The following is a 21,489-nucleotide window of genomic DNA, read 5'->3' on the forward strand; positions in this document are numbered from 1 at the left end:
GTTACCAGTTATGCAGAGAATATAAAGCAGAGGCGGCATACCTGAATTCTCTCCCATCGCTCAGTCGTCTAGTAGGCGCTGCACAATGCGATACAGCTTCTAAAATGAGTTTCTGGTTGAGTCTGTTCGAGGAAACCGATTCCCTCTCACAATCATCCTCCACAACTTGGTCGCACTTCCACTCCTCGTCTTCGTTAAGGGTTGGCAAATATCCAGATGGTCCCTTCCCTGTTGCAGAGCCTGAGCTGTGGTCGCTATAAATTTTAGGACTTTCCCCGCCAATCGTTGTGTATTCTAAATAGATATCAGATTTTAGGAACACAGGGTAAGTATTGTCCTCCATCATCGACTGGATTTCCATTTGGGCCTGGTCGAACATGTCCGGCTCAATCTGCTGCCTCAACACGCAATCTTTGATAAAACTTTTAGTTGCTGGTTTGATCTGCCGGGAAACGATGCCATTATTGTCGAGAATGTATTTTTTATAAATCGCTTTGGCCAGTTTGAGCCTCTTATCCACCTTAGAGTCACTGGGCTCCAGCTTTCGGAAGCCGCTACATGCAAACCAGAAATCCAGCAGGTCTCCACAATTCTCCTGTTGCAGAAAAGTTCTGAACAAGTTAATCCCATCCTGGTCATCCAGCAAAGAGTGCAATGATTCCGCCCATTTTAAATATGGTGGTGTTGGAGAAGCACTGCCCTCGGGTTCGTACCCCAAGTCAAGGTCAGACCTTCTTGGAGTTGCTGTTGAAGTCTCATTTTTGATCCCATCACATTTCGCAGTGTAGTAACTGTGGCTAAACGGCCTAGGATCTGTTGTAACCAACTCTCCTTCCTCCCCCGGGACCGGTGGCCTTGGTGCATCTTCAGTAAAGCTTCCCCCTAGATCCAAAGGGAAACCTTTCCCTTGGACACTCATCTTGACGGCGTTTTATTATGGCGTAGTAATTACTATACAGGTTTAAAATCTGGACATTTCGAGACAAACGTCCCCGATAAAGGCTTGCCTCCTGCGCAAAAGAAAAAAAGAAGTTATTTTCTTAGCATTATTTTGGACAGATTTTAGATATCACTGGATTTATAAAATGTGTATATATGTATCCTATAACCATCTCCGTTCTACTGCTGGAAGGCTGAGCAAAATATAGTAACTAATAAGACACTGGAGCCAGGAAACGTGCATACATTGGCATCAATAGAGATTACACCCATCAGCCATGTGCCAGAAAGGTTTTTTTTTTAATTAGGTGTATTGGTTATTTGGCTCCCGAAATTGTTCTACTCCTGTTCTACTGAATTAACCTTAAAACAACGCTGAGTAATGTTACTTTTTTAGAAGCTAAATATATAAACAGTGGAGCTACAGTATATCGTCATTCCCTGTATTATAAGAAATACAAATTGACAGCATTTTCCGAAATAGCTTTTGGTTGTCTACAATATCGAACGTCACATATACAGCGTATAATGCAGAGTAACATGTATGCATGCAATATATGGTCTAGAACCGCTTTTCTAGTACAGGAATAAAAAGGAATGTCTCTGTAAACACGTAGAGGAGTTTCCGTATTTACTGGTTTTAGGAATGAAGTTGCACCAAATAGTATTATTTCAAATATAATTATTGGATGATAAAGATCTAGGTACGTAAATGTTTGGGGGGGGTGTCAATAGAGGGTGAGGTTAAGAGACAGTTAGAGGATTAACCATCCCTGCTTTCTGTCTCTGTTAGGGCAGCGGACATTCATGTAAAATTGGTTTTATATGGAATGGAGTCAAAATAAGCATATGTGGGAGCAACAGCAGAAACTTGGCTAAAGCAGCAAATCCCATTTTGCATCTATATATATCTGGGTTTAGCTCTTTTATGAAAGATACACTCGTATGCAAAAGGGAACAAGCAGACCATTATTTTTTTTGCACATATTTAAAAGGAAATTCTATTTTATCATGTTCAATAGTCTTGAACGGCAGAACTCTATTCTTCAGATATTTAAAATGATGAAGATGTAACCTGGCACCTATAGTTTATACAGCATGGGCGACATGGATAAAACACTATCGGCCAGGTGCAATAGAGTTCAAGTTCGCCGGAGGTGTGAGATGCCGACTGAACTTGGATGTTTTGTGGCAAATCATTCACAAGGCATGGATATGCGTCATAAATGATTGCCGCTTTAAAAAACAAACAAAACCCCCCATTGTCTGTGTGTTTGTACATGTGATAGAGAATATAGGTTGTAAGCTCCACTGGGGCAGGGACTGATGTGAATGATCACATATTCTCTTATATATTAAGCATGCCAACCGCCACCTACAGCAGAATTCCACACTTCAAATGTAAGAATTTTATTACTGCAGTCATGCGGAGCCTGGAATCAGTGGAGACGTACAGCACAGTTCAACGCAATTAAAAAAATAATAAAAATGACACTTTATGATTTCTAATATGTATGTGCTGTATACATTCATACAGATGCCAGGATAATGTATTTCACTAACAACTAGATAATGAAATAGGGATATGCCTGGTGGTAAGTGTGGTTATTAGCTTTGTGTTATTTATAGGCCTAATAGGATGTTTTTTTAATGTGCAACAACTCGGTACCACTGAAAAACATTTCAGGAACAATGAGCGTCAACAGACACAGTAGTATGACACATCGCAGGAGATACTGAACGGCAGACTGTCAACTGGGACTAGTCCCTAGGACAGAAAAAGACATATCTGATCAATGACCAGAAATAATCATGAAGGAAGTCAGTTAGCATTACAGTGGTCCTTACTGGCAGCCATCATTAGGAGATGATAATGCAGCCTACCAAATCACTAAGCACTGGTGATCCCACAATGGCAGCCGAAATGTGCGGAAATAGTTACAGATGTGTCCTCCCACATCTATTCTCATATACCCACAGCCCGATGCAGGTAGGTTGAACAAGGAGACTCTGCTTAGTAATGGGACATAGGACACCTGTGTATTGTGTGCCACAGACTCTGGATACGAAACAGAACTTATATAGGGGGGGGGGGTGGGATCTGTGGCTGTTACATTGTAGCACTTTTTATAAAGATACAGCGCCAGGTGTACTAAGCTTCAAGGAGTGTTAAAGAGGAGAAGAATAAACCACCAGCCAATCAGCTCGTATCTATCATTTTTCAAACTCAGCCTATGACATGGCAGTTAGAAGCTGATTGGCTGGTAGTTTAGCACTCTGCATTTTATCACTTTTTGAAGCTTAGTACATCTGGCCGATAGAGTCAGTCGCACACAAATATACAGGTGTCCTATTAAATATGTCACAGTCTCCCTGACCATCTTAGTCGCATTGTGTTGCGACTACGACACAATTTCTGTAAAAAGAGAAGAAAAAGTACATAAATCCTTCTCTAGTACTGTACATTATTTGTATACCTCTGCCAGTGTACATACAGGGATTCGAGTGCTGTGTAATGTAACAGATAAATAGAAAAGGCTGATATTACCAAATACAATACGAGTCATTTAACACTAGGGCTTACTAACTTGCTGCAGTTATCCTGATTACTCTTTAGAGATAACAAATATCATCTGTGGATAAAATTTGTCCATTATCAAGGTCAAAGAGAGTACAAAGCTTTTGTAGGTATAAGGAGACCCGATTAACTTAGCCCTGGTAAAGGCCAGTATTTCAATTTCAACTTGAATATCTGTTAAGGGATAATAACCGGTATTAAAAGTCCAAAAAAATAGATGATGGGGAATGGAAGTAGTCATTTCCAATCAGAGATCATTTACAGCTAATGAGACACACAGTATTGTCCTATAATCCTATAGCTTATGTGGGGTACACACCAGTACGACCATGATGATGCAACGATCGTAAAACGATTTACTTGAAATCGTACAATGGATTGGAGCGCACATCTGTACCCAATTTGATGTAGATGACTATTTAGGGCAGTAGGTAAAATCTCCAAAGTGACCCAACGACCAGCAGGGACGCGGATCGGAATCGCATTGAACACATAAACAACTCTGCTCTTTTTACGTACAATCGGACGCAAGATGCGTCTAAATTGTGGGTAATTGAGACCAAATCGTTCTGGTGCGTACCCAGCATACAACAATTGAATCGCCCCCTATGAATTACAGCCATACCTCTGTCTCTGCTTTTTCATACACAAACTGCTTTATTCCCTTATAGAAATGCTAACCAAAAAAAAAGGATTGGAACATTTGCAGTTGGTGACTGATATCATCCCACAGAGAACCAACTGGCTATTCCCTCAGACTAATGAAGAATTCCAGTACTTTAAACTAGGCGGTCTAGATAAGAGATAACATAAGCCCGTAACCAATTCTCATAACATTAAATATCTCAAGGCATAGAACTAAGAATAAGATAAATCCTCTATTTCCTATGAAACTTTTACAGTAACCCTATACTCACACATTAACCAAACCAATCGAGCATATTACGGAGCCCAAAGAATAGATTTCCATCATTACAAAGAAATAGCTGTGGTATCATGCAACTTTTAAATACAATTAAGACACAAAATCAGATATAGATGTTGTGGAAATTTTAAATAAAAATAATGTTAAAAAAACAAATCTGAAAATTGCACAGCTGGATCATTGAAGAGATCCACTAAATAGACATTAATAGCAATGTAACCAGAGTGTTCAAAATAAATCACATTTATCAGTATTAACAAACCCTAGTTTTCAGGATTCTCCCCGATAACTTATCTGACATTTACACATCCCCAGGACATTTAACAATGCAGCAACGCGCAAAAATGTACACTACACGCAACGCATTGAAAAAAATGCTGAGGGATTAGATAGCAGTGTGTGTGCCGTATAGGTGGCATAAGTTTTAGATGCAACAATACACACATATGTAAATCTTCCACCTGCAATGGAGGGGGGGGGGGGGGTGTTGTGTGACAACTCCATTGCCAAAAACAAGGTCCAGTAATTGTACTTTATTTAGCTTGTGAAGCTGGAGCCTTGAACCTGCACTCAGCAATTATTCAATGATGAAGGATTTGTAGACACTACAAAAATCAATATTGACAAAAAGATCAATTACAGTAAAAAAAAAAAAAAGTACAATTAAACACAATTACAGTAATAAATGCAAAAACCACACAAAGAAGCGCACTGGATTGCATATAGAATAAATTAGATTATACCAAAAAACTGCCAAAAGCCTGCTACTTCCGAATTATGAGAACCGCAATATGTCCAAGAATAAATGAGGCTATTACCAATATTTACATAGACTGGATCTTATTAAACAAATGCATCCTATGGTAATGAACGTCCGCAAAATCTGGGGACGTGACCAGGAAAGAGCATTTCTCAGTACGAATGATGCACATTATCAGTGGAATTTCTGCTTGTATATTAAATAATACAAACATAAAAACAGGGAACACTGGCTGGGTAACGCTCTGTCACTTGTCCAATTGTTATTGATTGTAAGCTCAGTTGGACAGGTCTGTCAGTAATTTTGTTACACAATCCACCTTATTGTATAGCACCGCATACTATGCAAGCATCCTCTGTCATTACGCATCATACAAATTGGAAAGTGCAATAGAATACGCTAGTGGTATATAAATGTTAATAAATATGTATATAAAAGGAACGCACACACTTTTCTCTAGGGAAGTTGGTGAAGCAACAAATAATGTTAAGCTGAAAGGGAATGTGATTCATTTAAACCACAGAGGAAGACATTATGGGGGTGTCCCTAAATCACAAAGGGGGGACAAAAAAAAGGTGCACCTGAATCACAAGAGGGGGCTGAAAAATGGGATGTACATTAATAACAGTAGGTGAATAGTGTGCGCATATACATGACAGAGGGGGGATGAATAATGGAGTTCACAAATATAACACAAATAGGACAAAGGGAGTTGCACAAATCATAGAGAGGGCAAATATTGGGGTGCATGTAAAATACAGAAAGGGGACGGATAAAGGGGTGCACATAAATCAACAAGGTAGGCAAATAAAGGGGTGTACGTAAAGCACAAGGGGATGAATAAAGGGGTACACATCAAAGAGGGGACAAATAAAGAGGTGCACGTCAATCACAGGGGGGGGGTCAAATACAAGGGTGTACGTCAGTCACAGGGAAAAGGGTGTACGTCAATCACAGGGGATCAAATAAAAGGATGCATGTCAATCAAAGGGGGACACATAAAAGGGTGCATGTCAATCACAGGTAAAGGAATGCACATCAATTACAGGGGGGACGAATAAAGGGGTGCGCATAAGTGGTAGAGCTAGTGGCTGGGCTGTGAGTACACTGTGGGGTACGGCCTGCCACTGAAGGCACCTGCACCCCCACTCAGGCCCAGCTCAGTCCTGCAGCAGCCCCCCGCTACCCATCCCACGGAGCCCCGCACTCTGAGGCCTCTATCAACCCGGCCGCCTCGGCTGCAAAGTTTCCTCCCAGAATGACCCCCCTCGGCTCCCGGCACTCACCTAGGAAACACCCCGGCTTTGCTCCGGGGATTCCGCGCCGGGCCCGTCCTCCTCCGCTCCACCGCCACCCATCAAGCTACCAGCGGCGACCGCTGCACCGGGAGAGGGAGGTGATAACAAAGCGAGCGCTGCTTGACAGCCATGCCCGGTGAGAGGCTCTCCTCCTCGGTGAGTGTGGGAGAGCGAGCAGCCTCTGCGTGCGCGTACCCCCGGCTCTGCGTCGCCGGGCCCTGCGGGAGGGGGGGCGCGAGCGCGCCGTACGTCTCGCGGCCATGGTGGAGGAGAGCAGGCCGCACGAGCAGGAGCCCTGCGCGCCCCCGAAGCGACCAGGCTTCCCGCCACACGCGCGCCCCCGCGGGCAACCGGGTCTCTCTCCGTGTCAGTGCCTCTGTACCGTACACACTAGCTCTATATGTATATAGTACATGTACTGCATAACAACACCATGCTCGGTACAATACAGTCCTTATAATGTGCTGCACTATAACACCATACTCAGTTCTTCACACTGGATACTTATATACACTGCAGTGCTATTGTACAATATCTGCTGCACTATAACACCATTATTATATCACTAGGTGATTCATCGCGCCCTACGGGCGCTCTTCACACCGTCGTAAGGGGCTGCGCCCCCTTAATTTGTGAACGTTTGTATATGAGAAATATGGTTAGAATTGTATGAAAGATGCCCTGTATTGCAACTTAGGTGTCCGCGAATCGCGGGAGGGGGGGTCGCGGAGGGTGCCGCGAATTGCAGGAGGGGGGGTCGCGGGGGGTGCCGCGAATTGCAGGAGGGGGGGTTGTGGGGGGGTGGATGCTGCGAATCGCGGGAGGGGAGGGATTGCAGAGAATCGCGGGAGGGGGGTCGCGGGGTGGGTTGCCGCAAATCGCGGGAGGGGGGTTACGGGGGGCGGGGGTTGCGGCGAATCATGGTAGGGGGGGTCGCGGGGGGTGTGCCGTGAATCACGGGAGGGGGGGTGACGGGGTGGGGTGCCAAGAATCGCATGGGGGGGGGGGTGTTTGCCGTGAATCGCGGGAGTGGGGGTTGCGGGGGGGGTGGGGGGGGGTGTGACGCGAATCGCCACAAGAAAAAATCAACAATCAACACAGAAAGGTCAACACATGTAAATGTTGACATAAGTGTGGCACTTCATTGGTGTCCATGTCGACACATGAGAATGAATATGAAAACATTCAAAAAATGAAAAAAAAAAACTTCAAAAGCTCATGTCAACCTTTTTCATTGTCGACCATAGCCATGTCAGTGTTTTCCATGTGCAATTTAATTCTGGAGCTGCCGCGAATCGCGGGGGGGTGCCGCGAATTGCGGGAGGGGGGGTTGCGGGGGTGGGTGCCGCGAATCGCGGGAGGGGGGGTTACGGGGCGGGGGTTGCGGCGAATCATGGGAGGGGGGGTCACGGGGTGGGGTGCCGAGAATCGCGGGGGAGGTGTGTGTGTGTGTGCCGTGAATCGCGGGAGTGGGGGGGGTGGGGGTGTGTGACGCAAATCGCCACAAGAAAAAATCAACACAGAAAGGTCAACACATGTAAATGTTGACATAAGTGTGGCACTTCATTGGTGTCCATGTCGACACATGAGAATGAATATGAAAATATTCAAAAAATGAAAAAAAAAACCTTCAAAAACTCATGTCAACCTTTTTCATTGTCGACCATAGCCATGTCAGTGTTTTCCATGTGCAATTTAATTCTGGAGCTGCCGCGAATCACGGGGGGGTGCCGCGAATTGCGGGAGGGGGGGGGTCGCGGGGGTGGGTGCCGCGAATCGCGGGAGGGCGGGGTTCACAGGGGTTCCGGTGGGGGGTTGCCGCGAATTGCGGGAGGTGGGGGGTCACGGGGGGTGCCGCGAATCGCGGGAGGGGGGGTTGCGGGGGGGTGTGACGCGAATCGCCACAAGAAAAAATCAACACAGAAAGGTCAACACATGTAAATGTTGACATAAGTGTGCCATTTCATTGGTGTCCATGTCGACACATGACAATGAATATGAAAAAATTAAAAAAATTAAAAATAAATCTTCAAAAACTCATGTCAACCTTTTTCATTGTCGACCATAGCCATGTAGTGTTTTGCATGTGCCATTTAATCCTGGGGCTGCTGCGAATTGCGGGGGGGGGGTGCCGCGAATCGCGGGAGGGGGGTCGCAGGGGGGGTGCCGCCAATCGTGCAAGGGGGGTTGCGGGCGGGTTCTTTTTGCCGCGAATCGCGGGAGGGAGGTCGCGGGGGGGGGGGTGTTTTTTCCGCGAATCGGGGGGGGGGGGTGTGTGTCACGGGGGAGGGTTTGCCGCGATTCGCGGGAGGGGGGGGTCGCGGGGTGGTGGTTATGCCGCGAATTGCGGGAGGGGTCGTGGGGGGGTTCTTTTTGCAGCGAATCACGGGAGGGGGGGTCGCAGGGGTGTTTTTGCTGCGAATCGCGGTAGGGGGGGTCGCGGGGGAGCGGGTGTTTTTGCCGCGAATCGCGGGAGGGGGGGAGGCGCGCGGGGGGGAGGTTTTGCCGCAAATCGCGGGAGGGGGGCGCTCACCTGGTGGCTGTGGAGTAGCAGTGCTGGGCAACATGGGAAGGCAGTGGGTGTCTGGCACTGTCTGTGGGCTCACTGGGCTGGTTCTCTGTCACATACCTCCCAACATGACCCTCTCCAGGAGGGACACAATGCTCTGTTTCTAGACTTCCCCTTAATGTATGATTGCCATCACCTGTTTTAAACAGGTTAATTTCTCAGAAAGGTGTTCAGCACAGATGAAGGCAATCACACATTAAGAGGAAAGTCCAGGAACAGAGCGTTATAGACACAGACACCCACTTTGAGTGACAGATGTAGCCAAATATATAGGAGATACTACTATAACACCATAGTCAGTATTATACAGTCCTATTATATATACTGCACTATACTGCCATATGCAGTACTTCACAATGGGTACTTATACAGGCCTATTATATCATATACTGCACTATAACACCTGTTCTGTACCACACATGGTACTATACAGTCCTATTATTATATCATACTACTACAACCATATTCAGGGCCAGATGTATCAAACTTCAAAAGTGATAAAATAGAGAGTGATAAACAGCCAGCCAATCAGCTCCTACCTGCCATGTCACAGGCTGGGTTTGAAAAATGACTGGTAGGAGCTGATTGGCTGGTTTATCACTCTTCACTTTATCATTTTTGAAGCTTGATACATCTGGCCCTCAGTATAATACAGTCAGTACAGTCTGATACAGTCCTATTATATATACTGCACTACACCGACATACGCAGTACATCACAATGGGTACTATACAGTCCTATTATACTGTATGTGCTGCACTATACCGCCATACTCAGTTCTTCACACTGGATAATTATATACCCTACAGTGCTATTGTACAATATTTGCTGCACTATAACACCATATTCTGTACCACACATGGTACTATACAGTCCTATTATATATATACTGCACTATACCGCCATACGCAGTACTTCACAATGGGTACATATACAGTCCTGTTATATCATATACTACACTATAACACCATGCTCTTTACACTGGGTACAACACAGCCCTATTATGCTGTATATACTGCACTATACCGCCATATGCAGTACTTCATAATGGGTACTTATACAGTCCAATTATATCATATACTGAACTATAACACCATACTCTTTACACTGGGTACAACACAGTCCTATTATACTGTATATGCTGCACTATACCGCCATATGCAGTACTTCATAATGGGTACTTATACAGTCCTATTATATCACATACTATATTATAACACCATACTCTGTACCCTACTGTACACTGCACCATACTCTTTACACTGGGTACAAAACAGTCTTATTATAGCGTATACTACACTATAACACCATATTCAGTATGCTGGGTACAATACAGTCCTATTATATGTGCTACCAGTGGGTGCGCTACAGTTTTGTGTAAATCTAGGCTCTGTAATGTCCGGCCCCTGCGGCCATGACTTGTACCTGGAAGTACATTGCACAGAATTGATTGACCCACATATTCAGTAACATACAGTACATTAGATACAGTATTCAATATGCAGGATGTACAATGTAGTCAGTGTGATACATTCATTGCAATATAACACCATATTCAGCACCACACACATACATATACATACATTTGTGTAGCACATACTGAGAACAATACAGACATGTACAGATGTAGCCACGCTAATTGCACCCGTGGCACGGGCAACTAACCGCAGCCGCCCCCCTGTATTTTCGATGGGGGGGGTCGGAGTACACAGGCACCTTCGCTGCGCCAACTTTGCCACCACTAGGATGCTCAGTGTTTTAGCTAGGCATGGTTATGTCAGTATATAGTTATAGTCAGATATGAGAGATGGGAATTTGCAGGGTCTAAAAGCCATCAAATTCACAGATCTAAGGCCTAACCTACCAAAATCCAGGGTTAATGTACATTCACTTGCAAAAACACACGGTACTGAAGGTAGTGTGAAAGGGGTATAAGTAACATTGTAGTGCCACCTAGATATGCCCTCAGATAAATACCCCATACCATATGCCCTCACAGTCAGTAGTGCCCTATATAATATACCAGATCCCGACAATAGGATGATGGTCAGCCACAAGAAACATAATAAGCTTCACATGTAGGTTCCAAAGCCAGACAAAATCAGAATTACACACATACCTGAAATTCTTTCTCCTGAAAGACTTAGCTGAGCTGCAAGCAAAATATAATGATGCGGCTGCAGTTCAATGTGCAGAGAGACCACACTGCTGTCTTGCTTCCTCCTGTGTCACAGATTTAAGGGGACAGGCTTTGTGTGCCTGTACCTGAAGTTCTCTAAAGCCCAACCATCAAAATCAGACTGAGAACATCAAAGGTTACAAACCACCAATTATGGATAGTCATCAATACATCAGCATAACACACAGGGTTATAGGGGCATATTTATTAAGCTTGGAGAAGAGATAAACTGGAGATAAAGCGGAGAAAAGGTAAAAGGAGATAAAGCACCAGCTAATCAGCTGTGTTTGAAAAAGACAGTTGGGAGTTGATTGGCTGTTGCTTTATCTCCTTTTACCTTTTCTCCGCTTTATCTCCAGTTTATCTCTTCTCCAAGCTTAATAAATCTGCCCCTCAGTCACTAACCAGTGTGAAAGCCACAGATCATCATTATCATTGGCCAATAGAGAAGTTGAGGTATACAATTCCAATGGACAAAAAAAAAGCTAAACCAGCAGTGCTTAATAGTGAATTGCTTCTTGGATTCATACACCACCAAGTACAGTGATAATAAACTGCTTGAACAAAAATAAAAGTGTGTAAGTGCTGATTTAAATTCACTTTTCAGGATATTGTCCGCTCTTCTTGATTGATGGTTGATCAGTGTAACAAGTGTTGTATAATGAACTACGGCAAGTCAAAAACTTGATCCTCCGTTGGATTTTGACAGTTTTGATAAGTCAATGTTTCACGATAGCTACATGATGTTCCAGAGGAAGATATAAGAACAGGCCAAGTGGTCTGTTAGCCTGCATTCCCATAGTATCAGACGGATTCAGTATTGAATCCCGGCGGTCGGGATCCCGGCGTTCAGAATCCCGACGCCGGAATCCCGACAGCCGAAATGCCGACAAGGGGGGGACGTGGATCGCCCCCCCTTGCGGGCTCGCTGCGCTCGCCACGCAGCGGGCCCGGTGCCTCGCTACGCTCGGCACGCTATTTTATTCTCCCTCCAGGGGTGTCGTGGACACCCCAGGAGGGAGAAAGTGTCGGCATTTCGGCGGTCGGGATTCTGAACGCCGGGATCCCGACCGCCGGGATCTTAACTGCATCCCTATCAGACCTTTGTCTCTCAAGAACACAAAACCCAATGTTTAGTTCAAAGGAGTGGATAGTGTTAGAGGGTACCTTGCCAAACAAGAAGGATCAGTAAAAGTCAGCTTAACCTTTGTGCTAAGTATACTTTTTGGTGGAATGTACGTTACAGAGAAAAAAAGTCCTAGGATTCTGGAAAAAACTATCTTGTACCATAAAAAGTGGCTTATCTGAGATTGTTCCTTTCTGAATAAATCAATGAGCCCTGTCTCAAGTGTACCCAGATGTTATATTAGTGTCTTTCAGATCTGACAAGCCTCCCAGGTTCAATAGTGGAGTTTATAGATATTTATCTGGACGTATAACATTTGTTTAATTAAGAACAGTTTTCCCTTCCGAAACTATCGATGGCTTATTGCATCTACACTGGTGAATGAGAAAGCTATGCCATTAATGGTATGAATGTGAAAAGGACATCTCAAAAGTTTAAACTTTGATGTTATCTACAGAAATTTTCTATCACTTTGGGAACACTTTACTGCTTTTTGTAATCAATTTTTGTACCCACATTAAAGAAGAAAGGGACAGACAGCAGATTAAGAAATTCCTGTGTAATATTAAGAGTTAAGTATTCAATCCCCAATGCTATTTTCGACAGGGCAAATAGCGGTGGGCGCCTATTCAATGCTGTCTTTCTGGCCAGCATTGAAGAGGCAGATCCACAGAACTGGCCGACTTTAAAAGCTGTCAGGCCCGTTTTGCCGATAACGGCCGGGAATTGTCGCGATCATGGCCGAATCTCCACAATCCATGGCCGTTTACACGGACACGGCCCCTTTTCGTTGATCGGCAGGCAGGACATCGAATCCCGCCTGGCTATATGCTGTTGAGCAAAACAAAAATGGGCCAGGGTCACGGCTGTTGGGATGGATTGACAGTTTGACAGTTGTGACCCGTGATTGAATACCCCCCTAAGAATGTGCTTGATAAAAGACAATCTAAAAATCAACCCCCACCCACCTTTTCCCCTGTTTCTTATGATTTCCTAATTGAATTCATTCTCTGGGCGTCTGTTCCATTTGTGTGATATACTATATAATGTACTCTTTGTCAAAGCAAGAACCGGAAACTCTTAAGGAATATAATGTTCATCATTTTAAAGGAGGTTTTATTTGCCCTCCATATCTTCTGCATGGCTACCTTTATTATTGGGAGAAATTATGGTGGCCACAGACCATGTATGGACTATTGTATATATGGCATAGTGATTGTATTAATTCTTCCACGTATTCTTAACATTTTGGAATGGAGATGACGGTGCATGATGCCGGACGATCTCAGACTTTTTTTTTTAAGCGGAAATCATTTCCAAGGCATTGTGTTGCCTCGCAAATGATTGCCGCTTTAAATAAAAACTTCTGAGTTTACAAACTCTTGGCGCATGTCATGGACGCAGCTCAATGGTGTCAAAACCAATCAATGGATTTAAGATCTGAAAAGTATTTAAAAAATAACAAAAAAAAAAAATTCCTATGGAATCATTCAATGTTATTACTCATCTTACTCGCGAGTGCATTCTTTTCCAATGGTACATATCAGCTCAAGAGGTTTTTCTTAAATTGAGGAAGACATTTCATTCAGCTTCAGTGCTGGTTCACCGTAAACCGGCTCAAGCATTCTTTGTAGACGTTGACACATCTGAATCCACAAGAGGAGCTGTTCTATCACAGAAACTTGTGGAAAAACAGATCCTTTATCCATGTTCTTACTTTTTGAAAAGACGGACACCCAGCAGAGATAAATTATTCAGTAGAATATAAAGATGTCTTGTGTTTCATCTAGCCTTGAAAGTGTGTTGACATCTACTGGAAGGTTCTGGTTTCCAATTACAATTTATATAGATCACAAGAATCTGGGAAGATGTAAAGACAAGCCAAGCAATTGAATTCAAGTCAGGTTCCTTGGGCTTTGCATTTTACCCGCTTTAAAGCTCATAATGTCAAGTCAGTTGACCTATCATGCCACTATGAGAAAAAATGCGGAGAAGAAATATTTTTACTTTCTAAACACACAACAGCCATCACTGCATCACTGCTGCTGGCAAACATTGATGCTACTACCAAGCGAATATGGAACCATTTTAAAATTAAACTGATATACTCTGAATTGCAGACCCAAGCTGATATCTCTTTGACTCGATTCCTACAATATGTGCTCCTACAATTGCTTTACAATATTGTATTACTGAGGAGCAGATATCTCCTCAGATGTGAGGCACCTTGGAGGGGCCAAATTGTAAGAATATTTTAATAGCTATGACTGATATTCTCAGATCTGTAAGGATATTTAAAATTTTGCTGATGAATTATTTGTTTCTGCCTGAACAAAGACTTCTCAACAGTGGTCAAAGGGTTTGTTGCCTCCCCTTCCCATTCGGTGTCCTCCTCTTGCAAGAATAAGGACTCCCTTGGACCAGTGATCGGTCTACCTATAAGCTCTGCCTGAAAACTCTGTACTGAAATTTGGCTTGTCCCCTGACCTTCATTCTACCAGGAAATTATTTGCTGAACTCTCAAACATCTCACAGATTTTCACTCCGTCTTGTAACTCCACTTTGCCTGATTATATCCAACTGAATTCTGCCTCATTGCCTGACATCTTCTCTTTCTGTTTACAGTGCACCAAATTCTGGCTTGCCTCCTGGCCTTCACTCTGCTTGACTGTAGAGAAGCAATTCATTATTTTGCGTTTATCTTATTTAGTTTAATTATACACATATCTACTTGGCTAATTAATGTCTTTAATAGAAATAGTTCCCATAGGAAAAGAGAGCTAAACTTCAGTTGCATCTGGATTTATATTGCTTTGTTTCTTGCAGTAATCCGAAGTAAAGCCAAACAAAAGATCTGATGCTTTTAATTCTATTTAACCAACATTGCAAAATAAAATAGTAATTGAAAACCAACTAACAGTAGATAGATAAGTTAATATCAAATTCCAATTCACAATAGGGATGAGATATTATAGAGTACGGGACATTTTTTATACACACATACCACTAACTGAATACATTAAAGGGAAATGAGGTTAAAGAGATGAGGTGAGAAAAAAAATAATAAAAAAACAAAAATATAACTATATAATAATGTACAATGGAGAAGTGTAATAATATTAATATCACAAACAAGAGTGAACACATAGTCCACCAAGATATCATCAAATGTTATCAATTTACATGAATCTATTGAACAAAAAAAAACATATTAAAATGTACCTCATATTATATAAATAATTTATCTAAATAGGTTTTTATTTTTATTTATTTTTTAATGGATAATTAGGTCAGTTCATAACTATAAAAATATAAATATATTTTTAAAAATGTATTCATTTCCACAATAAAGGGTATGTGATAAAATAGTTGAAAGACTGGTGAATAAAGATAAAATAATAAAGATTTAGACCCCCAATTTTTTTTAATCTAACAAAGTAAGAAATAAAAAATGTGCAAACATATTCAAATGTATAGTCAAACAACAAAGAGGAATGATGATGTAATAGGAATGACGAGCAGTGAAAAATGGATTCTATTGAAAGATGTAACATAGACCATATCAAATCCTAATAATGTTACATTGTTAATATTAGCAAGCGTTAATACATGGCTGTTCCATGTTTTTTTTTTTCTTCATTAAAACATTCTGCAAAAAAATTGGTTTAAACAAAAATATTTTTTATTTTTTAAAGCAACTTTTTCCCCCAACCTTGCCCCAGCATATACTGCATGAGAGCTTGATCTAGCTATCTTTACATAGTTTTACAATTGGTTTGTCACGCATCAGCTGTCATAATAATTCTAATATCAAAATCAGAGATGAGTCATATAAAACCAATAATATTTGCCGGCAATCAGTAATAACAAATAATCCGATGCACCAGTTTATGTAAATAATAATAAGTTGGTCAAATAATATTTGAATAAAAAATATATATATAAAAATATTTTAAATCCATTTACAACTTGTAGTAGTATACACTAGAAATGTATCATCACAATCTCAAAAGACTGCAATAATAAGTAGTAGTAATACACCGAAATGTCAATTATTAGCAAAACAGTATGCCCACTTGCGGTATGATGATCATCACAAATACAGAACAATACAGTCAGCTGTTTTTCATTTATCAACACACCGCTCTGAGTAATGTCCAACTAGAAGACGCGGAAGCAGAGCACCAGCACCAGTAATAGATAACATAATCACAACTAGAGAAACACGAATAACTAGTATTGGAGAATTCAGGATAACACAGTACTAGAAAATGCAGTAATATACTTAGAGTTGAGTAATATCACAATGATGTACAATATATTAAAGAGTCAGTAGGATGCAATGAAACGTGATGACCCCATTGGTGTATAAATAACGATGAAGAAGGCTAAAATGGGTAACTGTCTCAAAAGAAGTAATAGAATGGATTATAACTCTGGCAATAAGAAAGCAATACTGGGATTCCGGGATTCGCCTGTTCATGTGTAATCTAATGCCGGGCAGTGTTGAGCACCCGCACAGTGTGACGTGATGTCAGAGGTCATGCCGCGCAGCCCACCTGCTGCCTGTCAGCCATGATCAGCAGCAATGAGAATATATTTTTTGCCTGGCAAAACTCCACCAAATTGGGTTTAGGTCTAACTGTACAAGAGTCCCCATGTCACAAAGATAAGAGTGTCAACTGTATTCATCGTAGGGAGGTAGGGAGGGAGAACTGGCTGGTGTTCTACAATGAGTTTTTCACATACACCGGCTATTGAACTCAGTCATGGCTTAATTATACCTTGCCACTAGGCCATACCTCAAGTCATCTTGGAATTTGATTGGGGTATTTTAGACAACAAAAAAAGTGTTTTTCTAATTATTTCATCATTATAAGAAAAAAGTTAAAAAAAAGAAAGAAATTACTTTTTGTTTTTTTCTTCCACAGTATGTGGATTTCCATATGAAGCATCTCCCAAAGAATTACCCCTGAAGAAGTCTCTTAGAGATGAAACGTGTACGGTACACATCAATGAAATCATTCAGAGAATCTTTGACCTGAAAAAATGCTTCCTTTCGTATAAATCTATGTTCACTGAAGTAATGTACTGTATGACAAAATGTCAATGTATTTTTTTAATCTGATGTGTAGATGTAGCATTTTAATAAATTGTGATTTATATTATCTTTCAAATCATATTGTATAAGGGTGTCAAACTATGTGTGAGTTTTATAACAGGTAGCATCTAATAAGATTTCTTATTAAGTAAGTTTAGTCCTTCATTTTTAATTTTATCGAAACCTTATTGGAGACCAATCTTTTAAAGCACCTCCATTTAGACAACTATAAACCCATAGCCAAATAAAAGAGGAGGACGCAGAGGATGCTGTACCTTGCCCCCCCCCCCCCCCCCTCTGTCAGGATTGTCAGGACAAGATTGATGATACAGTAGATTATATATATATCTATGTGTATTTTTAAGGTTAAGTTGAATTTTTTCTACTACAAGAAAACTTTGTAAAACAAAGTTTAGGTGGATCTATAAACAGTTGCCAGGCATTGTTCAAGTATTAGTTTAAATGAAATATACTCCAGTGTTTAAATGTAATGAAAACAATCCACAAAAATCTCTCTACCTGGTTTCCCCTCTTATGTTATGATTGCAATCACCTGTGTTGAAATTCCTTTATTATAAATTAAATTGTTCAACACTGGGGATGCCAATCATATATTGACAGTGAAATCCAGGTAGAGAGCATTTTGTCCCACCTGGAATGGGTCTACCTCCTCCAGCCTCCTCTACGGAAAAGCCTCTCCGGAGATTATAGCAGCTCCCATATAATCATCTTGTCACAAAAATAAAGCAGTGAAACAATTAAAAAGACAGTAGGAAATTACATGGTGGTGCCAGAAGTTTAAGCCGCGCCCCATCCCTGTAAATGCGTGATTTGCGGCTCTTTGAGGAGGGTGTGGTACTAAATGACACAATTTGCATAATTTTTGCCCCTCCCCATAGAGCAACAAATGCTGGTGTTATTTGAGCGACAGAGGGAAGGTGTGGCTTGGGTGATGCGGGGTCACCACTAATAGCGGGAGGCTTGCCCTCCCTTCCGGGAAACCGGGTGGGGGACACGATTTTGGGACCCTCCGGCCATTCCGGGAGGGTAGTTAAGTTTGGTTGCGAGGTATGCACAATCTAATATATATACACCTACCTCAGTGGCGTAGCTATAGCACCGCAGCCCCCGCGGTCGCGGGGGGGCGCTGTGCATATGGGGGCGCCGGGGGGTCTGCGGTGCTATAGTAATCCCCCCGCCCCCCATCCCCCCGCAGGCTTACCTGTCCAGTGTCCACGCTTCCCGGCTCCCCTCCTGGCTTCAATCAATGCTATGGAGACGGACCACGATAAAATGGCCGCCCCATAAAGCAGACTGTTCTCTGAAACTGTCTGCGGTATGGGGGCGGCCATTTTATCATGGTCCGTCTGCATAGAATTAATTGAAGCCAGGAGGGGAGCCTGGACGCGCGGCGGACAGGTAAGCCTGCGGCAATGGGGGGAGGGGGCATGGGGGGCACGGGCAGCCGGGGGGGGGGGCGCCCCCCCATTAACGGCGGGGGGGCGCCCCAAACAAAGCTACGCCACTGACCTACCTGCACCCCCCCCAAGCCTTAATCCAGCTTAATCCTGTATAAACATATATAACTATACACACACACACACACACACACACACATTCTTTAATATTTACATTAGACACCTAGTATGGGAAAATACAAAAGTAGTGAGGCAGTAAGTACAATCTGTCCACAACATAATGAGGAAATGCTCCCAAAGTAAATATAAAGAATTGTGATACTGTTTAGTGCATGAGTTTTCCAGTGCACCCACACAGATGCCACAAGCTCTGGCCTTGGCAGGAGTCTTCATGTTACATCACCTGGGCACTAGCCCAACAATGCAGAATGGCAGTGATACCGGAAATAAAGTCTTAAGTTCTACACAGAGCTGAGCTGAGCATTACTGCGCTAGAAACAAAACCTATCTAAGTAATTTGAGATAAAAAGCTGTTTTTGACTTCATGTGGCTTTTTATTATTTTGGAGAAAACAAATCAAATCAAAAAGTTTTGGTACTTGTTTCCTAGAACGGCCACAATCGTGAGTGATCGTGGCTCTTAATTAAGGGACACGATCCTCACGATCTGGCCGATTTTTTAAAATTTTTTCACTTTGATTGACAGAAATCGGGTCGATCGGTCGGTCGCGACCAATTGAAATCGGCCGCGATGCGACCGACCGATTGACCCGATTTTTCCATAGACTTCAATGTTAAAAAAATTTTTAACATTGAAATCGGGAGGATCTTGTCGGTCTTGTGCCATTATAATGGCACAAGATGAGATGGACTTGATTAAGTCCATCTCACATAGGGTAAAATGATAAAAAAGGTGAAATGGCCAAATATGACCCATTTCACATTTTTTATGTGCCCGCCATGACCCCACGATAGACGTCAACCCGAAGCGTGGCGAGCGCAGCGAGCCCGCGAGGGGCGGCGGTACGCGTCCTCCGACCTTTTCATTCCCCTACTATCCACTAGGGCGTGGAGTGAGAATAGAATAGTGTGGCGAGCGCAGCGAGCCACCGAGCCCGAAGCGTGGCGAGCGCAGCGAGCCCCGCGAGGGGACGCGTATACCTGTGAAGTTAGACGCGTCCCCTCGCGGGGCTCGCTGCGCTCGCCACGCTTCGGGCTCGGTGGCTCGCTGCGCTCGCCACACTATTCTATTCTCACTCCACGCCCTAGTGGATAGTAGGGGAATGAAAAGGTCGGAGGACGCGCACCGCCGCCCCTCGCGGGCTCGCTGCGCTCGCCACGCTTCGGGTTGACGTCTATCGTGGGGTCTAGCCCACTTAGTAACATTTGGGGGGGCAATTTAAAATAATCAGGTGAAAAAAAAAAAAAAATCGGGTGAAAAATCGGTCGATCGGATCGGTCGCATCGTATGCGACCAAATCGCATGCGATGCGATCGATCCGATTTTTTATCTTACGACCACAACGATCTAAATCGTTGTGGCCGTTCTAGGAAACAAGTACCAAAGTTTTATACGTTGAATTATTTCAATAAAACTATACCGCAAATAAAAAATGTCAGAATTTCAGATTTTAGCTCAACAAGTACATCACTAGCTATCCCAATTCCTGTCCCAGTGTTACCTTGCAAGCTTACAGGCTAACATTCTTATGCAGCCGTTCCCAAACTTTTTTGAGTTATAGAGCCCTAGAGCAGTGGTTCCCAACCTGGGGTACTAGTACCCCTGGGGGTACTCTGCAGACCAGTTGGGGGTACTTGAAAATAATATTGCTAATGGCGGACGATGAAAAGGTCTTTTGATGGCTGAAGAAGACCCATTGCCATGGAGACAAACCATGTTGTGTCATATGCCTGACCAGCAATCCACTGGGAGCTTCCCGCGCTGCCCTCAGACATCAGTAGTCACCAGTCCAGAACTGACAAAGGTGGAGGAAGCAGCGGCATTAATCCTACCGGTGTTAGCGGGAATCCTGGAGATAGTACACAACCAGTGTCTAGACACAGAAGGGCACGATTCCTAGCTGTATACTACTCCTCCGCTCCTCCTTAATATAAGGACATGCATAAGGATCCGCATACCGCTAAGTACTGTCCATATTTCAAAATGAGAGAAGAGGGTACTTATCAATGAAAAGCCTAATCAAGGGGTACGGGAGAGAAAAAAGGTTGGGAACCACTGCCCTAGAGTATCATATTTTTTTCATGGCACTCCTAGGCCAAAAATTTCTTATTGAGAAATTCAGAATAAAATAGTAAATGAAATAAACTAGGTTCATATGTCAGAATTTTGTTCAGGTATGCGGTGAGAGACAAGGGGTGTACACACGGTGCAATGTACTTTCTATTTAATCCAAATCGAGTCAGGATCAAATCGGGATCAAATCGGGATCGAATCGCACAGCACCGTGTACACATTCGATTTAGACTATAAAGTACAGTCACTTTCCCCAAACTTTTCTGTGCACCTCTCAAACTGGCCATACACTTAGACGATTTGGGCCCTTTTCAGACAATTTCGATGGATCGGGCTTAGAAAT

At 42.9% G+C, this 21,489-nt stretch overlaps 1 protein-coding gene across 3 annotated transcripts in view; it reads right to left on the reverse strand.

Annotated features, from left to right (window-relative positions):
- Positions 1–21,489, reverse strand: part of AXIN1 (axin 1) — a 132,967-nt gene that overhangs the window by 34,182 nt on the left and 77,296 nt on the right. Inside the window, exons 1-2 of one of the 3 annotated variants that reach the window (XM_083152831.1) lie at positions 6,489–6,708; positions 42–1,010 (exon numbers count right to left, since the gene is read on the reverse strand). In XM_083152831.1, coding sequence (XP_083008957.1) covers positions 42–919 — 878 coding nt within the window. In that variant the 5' untranslated portion in view covers positions 920–1,010; positions 6,489–6,708. Of the gene's footprint in view, positions 1–41; positions 1,011–6,488; positions 6,709–21,489 lie in introns of those variants that run through there. The other 2 variants (XM_083152833.1, XM_083152832.1) reach the window with 2 other exon arrangements.

This window comes from Crinia signifera, chromosome 7, assembly GCF_055691185.1.
Source record: "Crinia signifera chromosome 7, ASM5569118v1, whole genome shotgun sequence".
Lineage (NCBI taxonomy): Eukaryota > Metazoa > Chordata > Amphibia > Anura > Myobatrachidae > Crinia > Crinia signifera.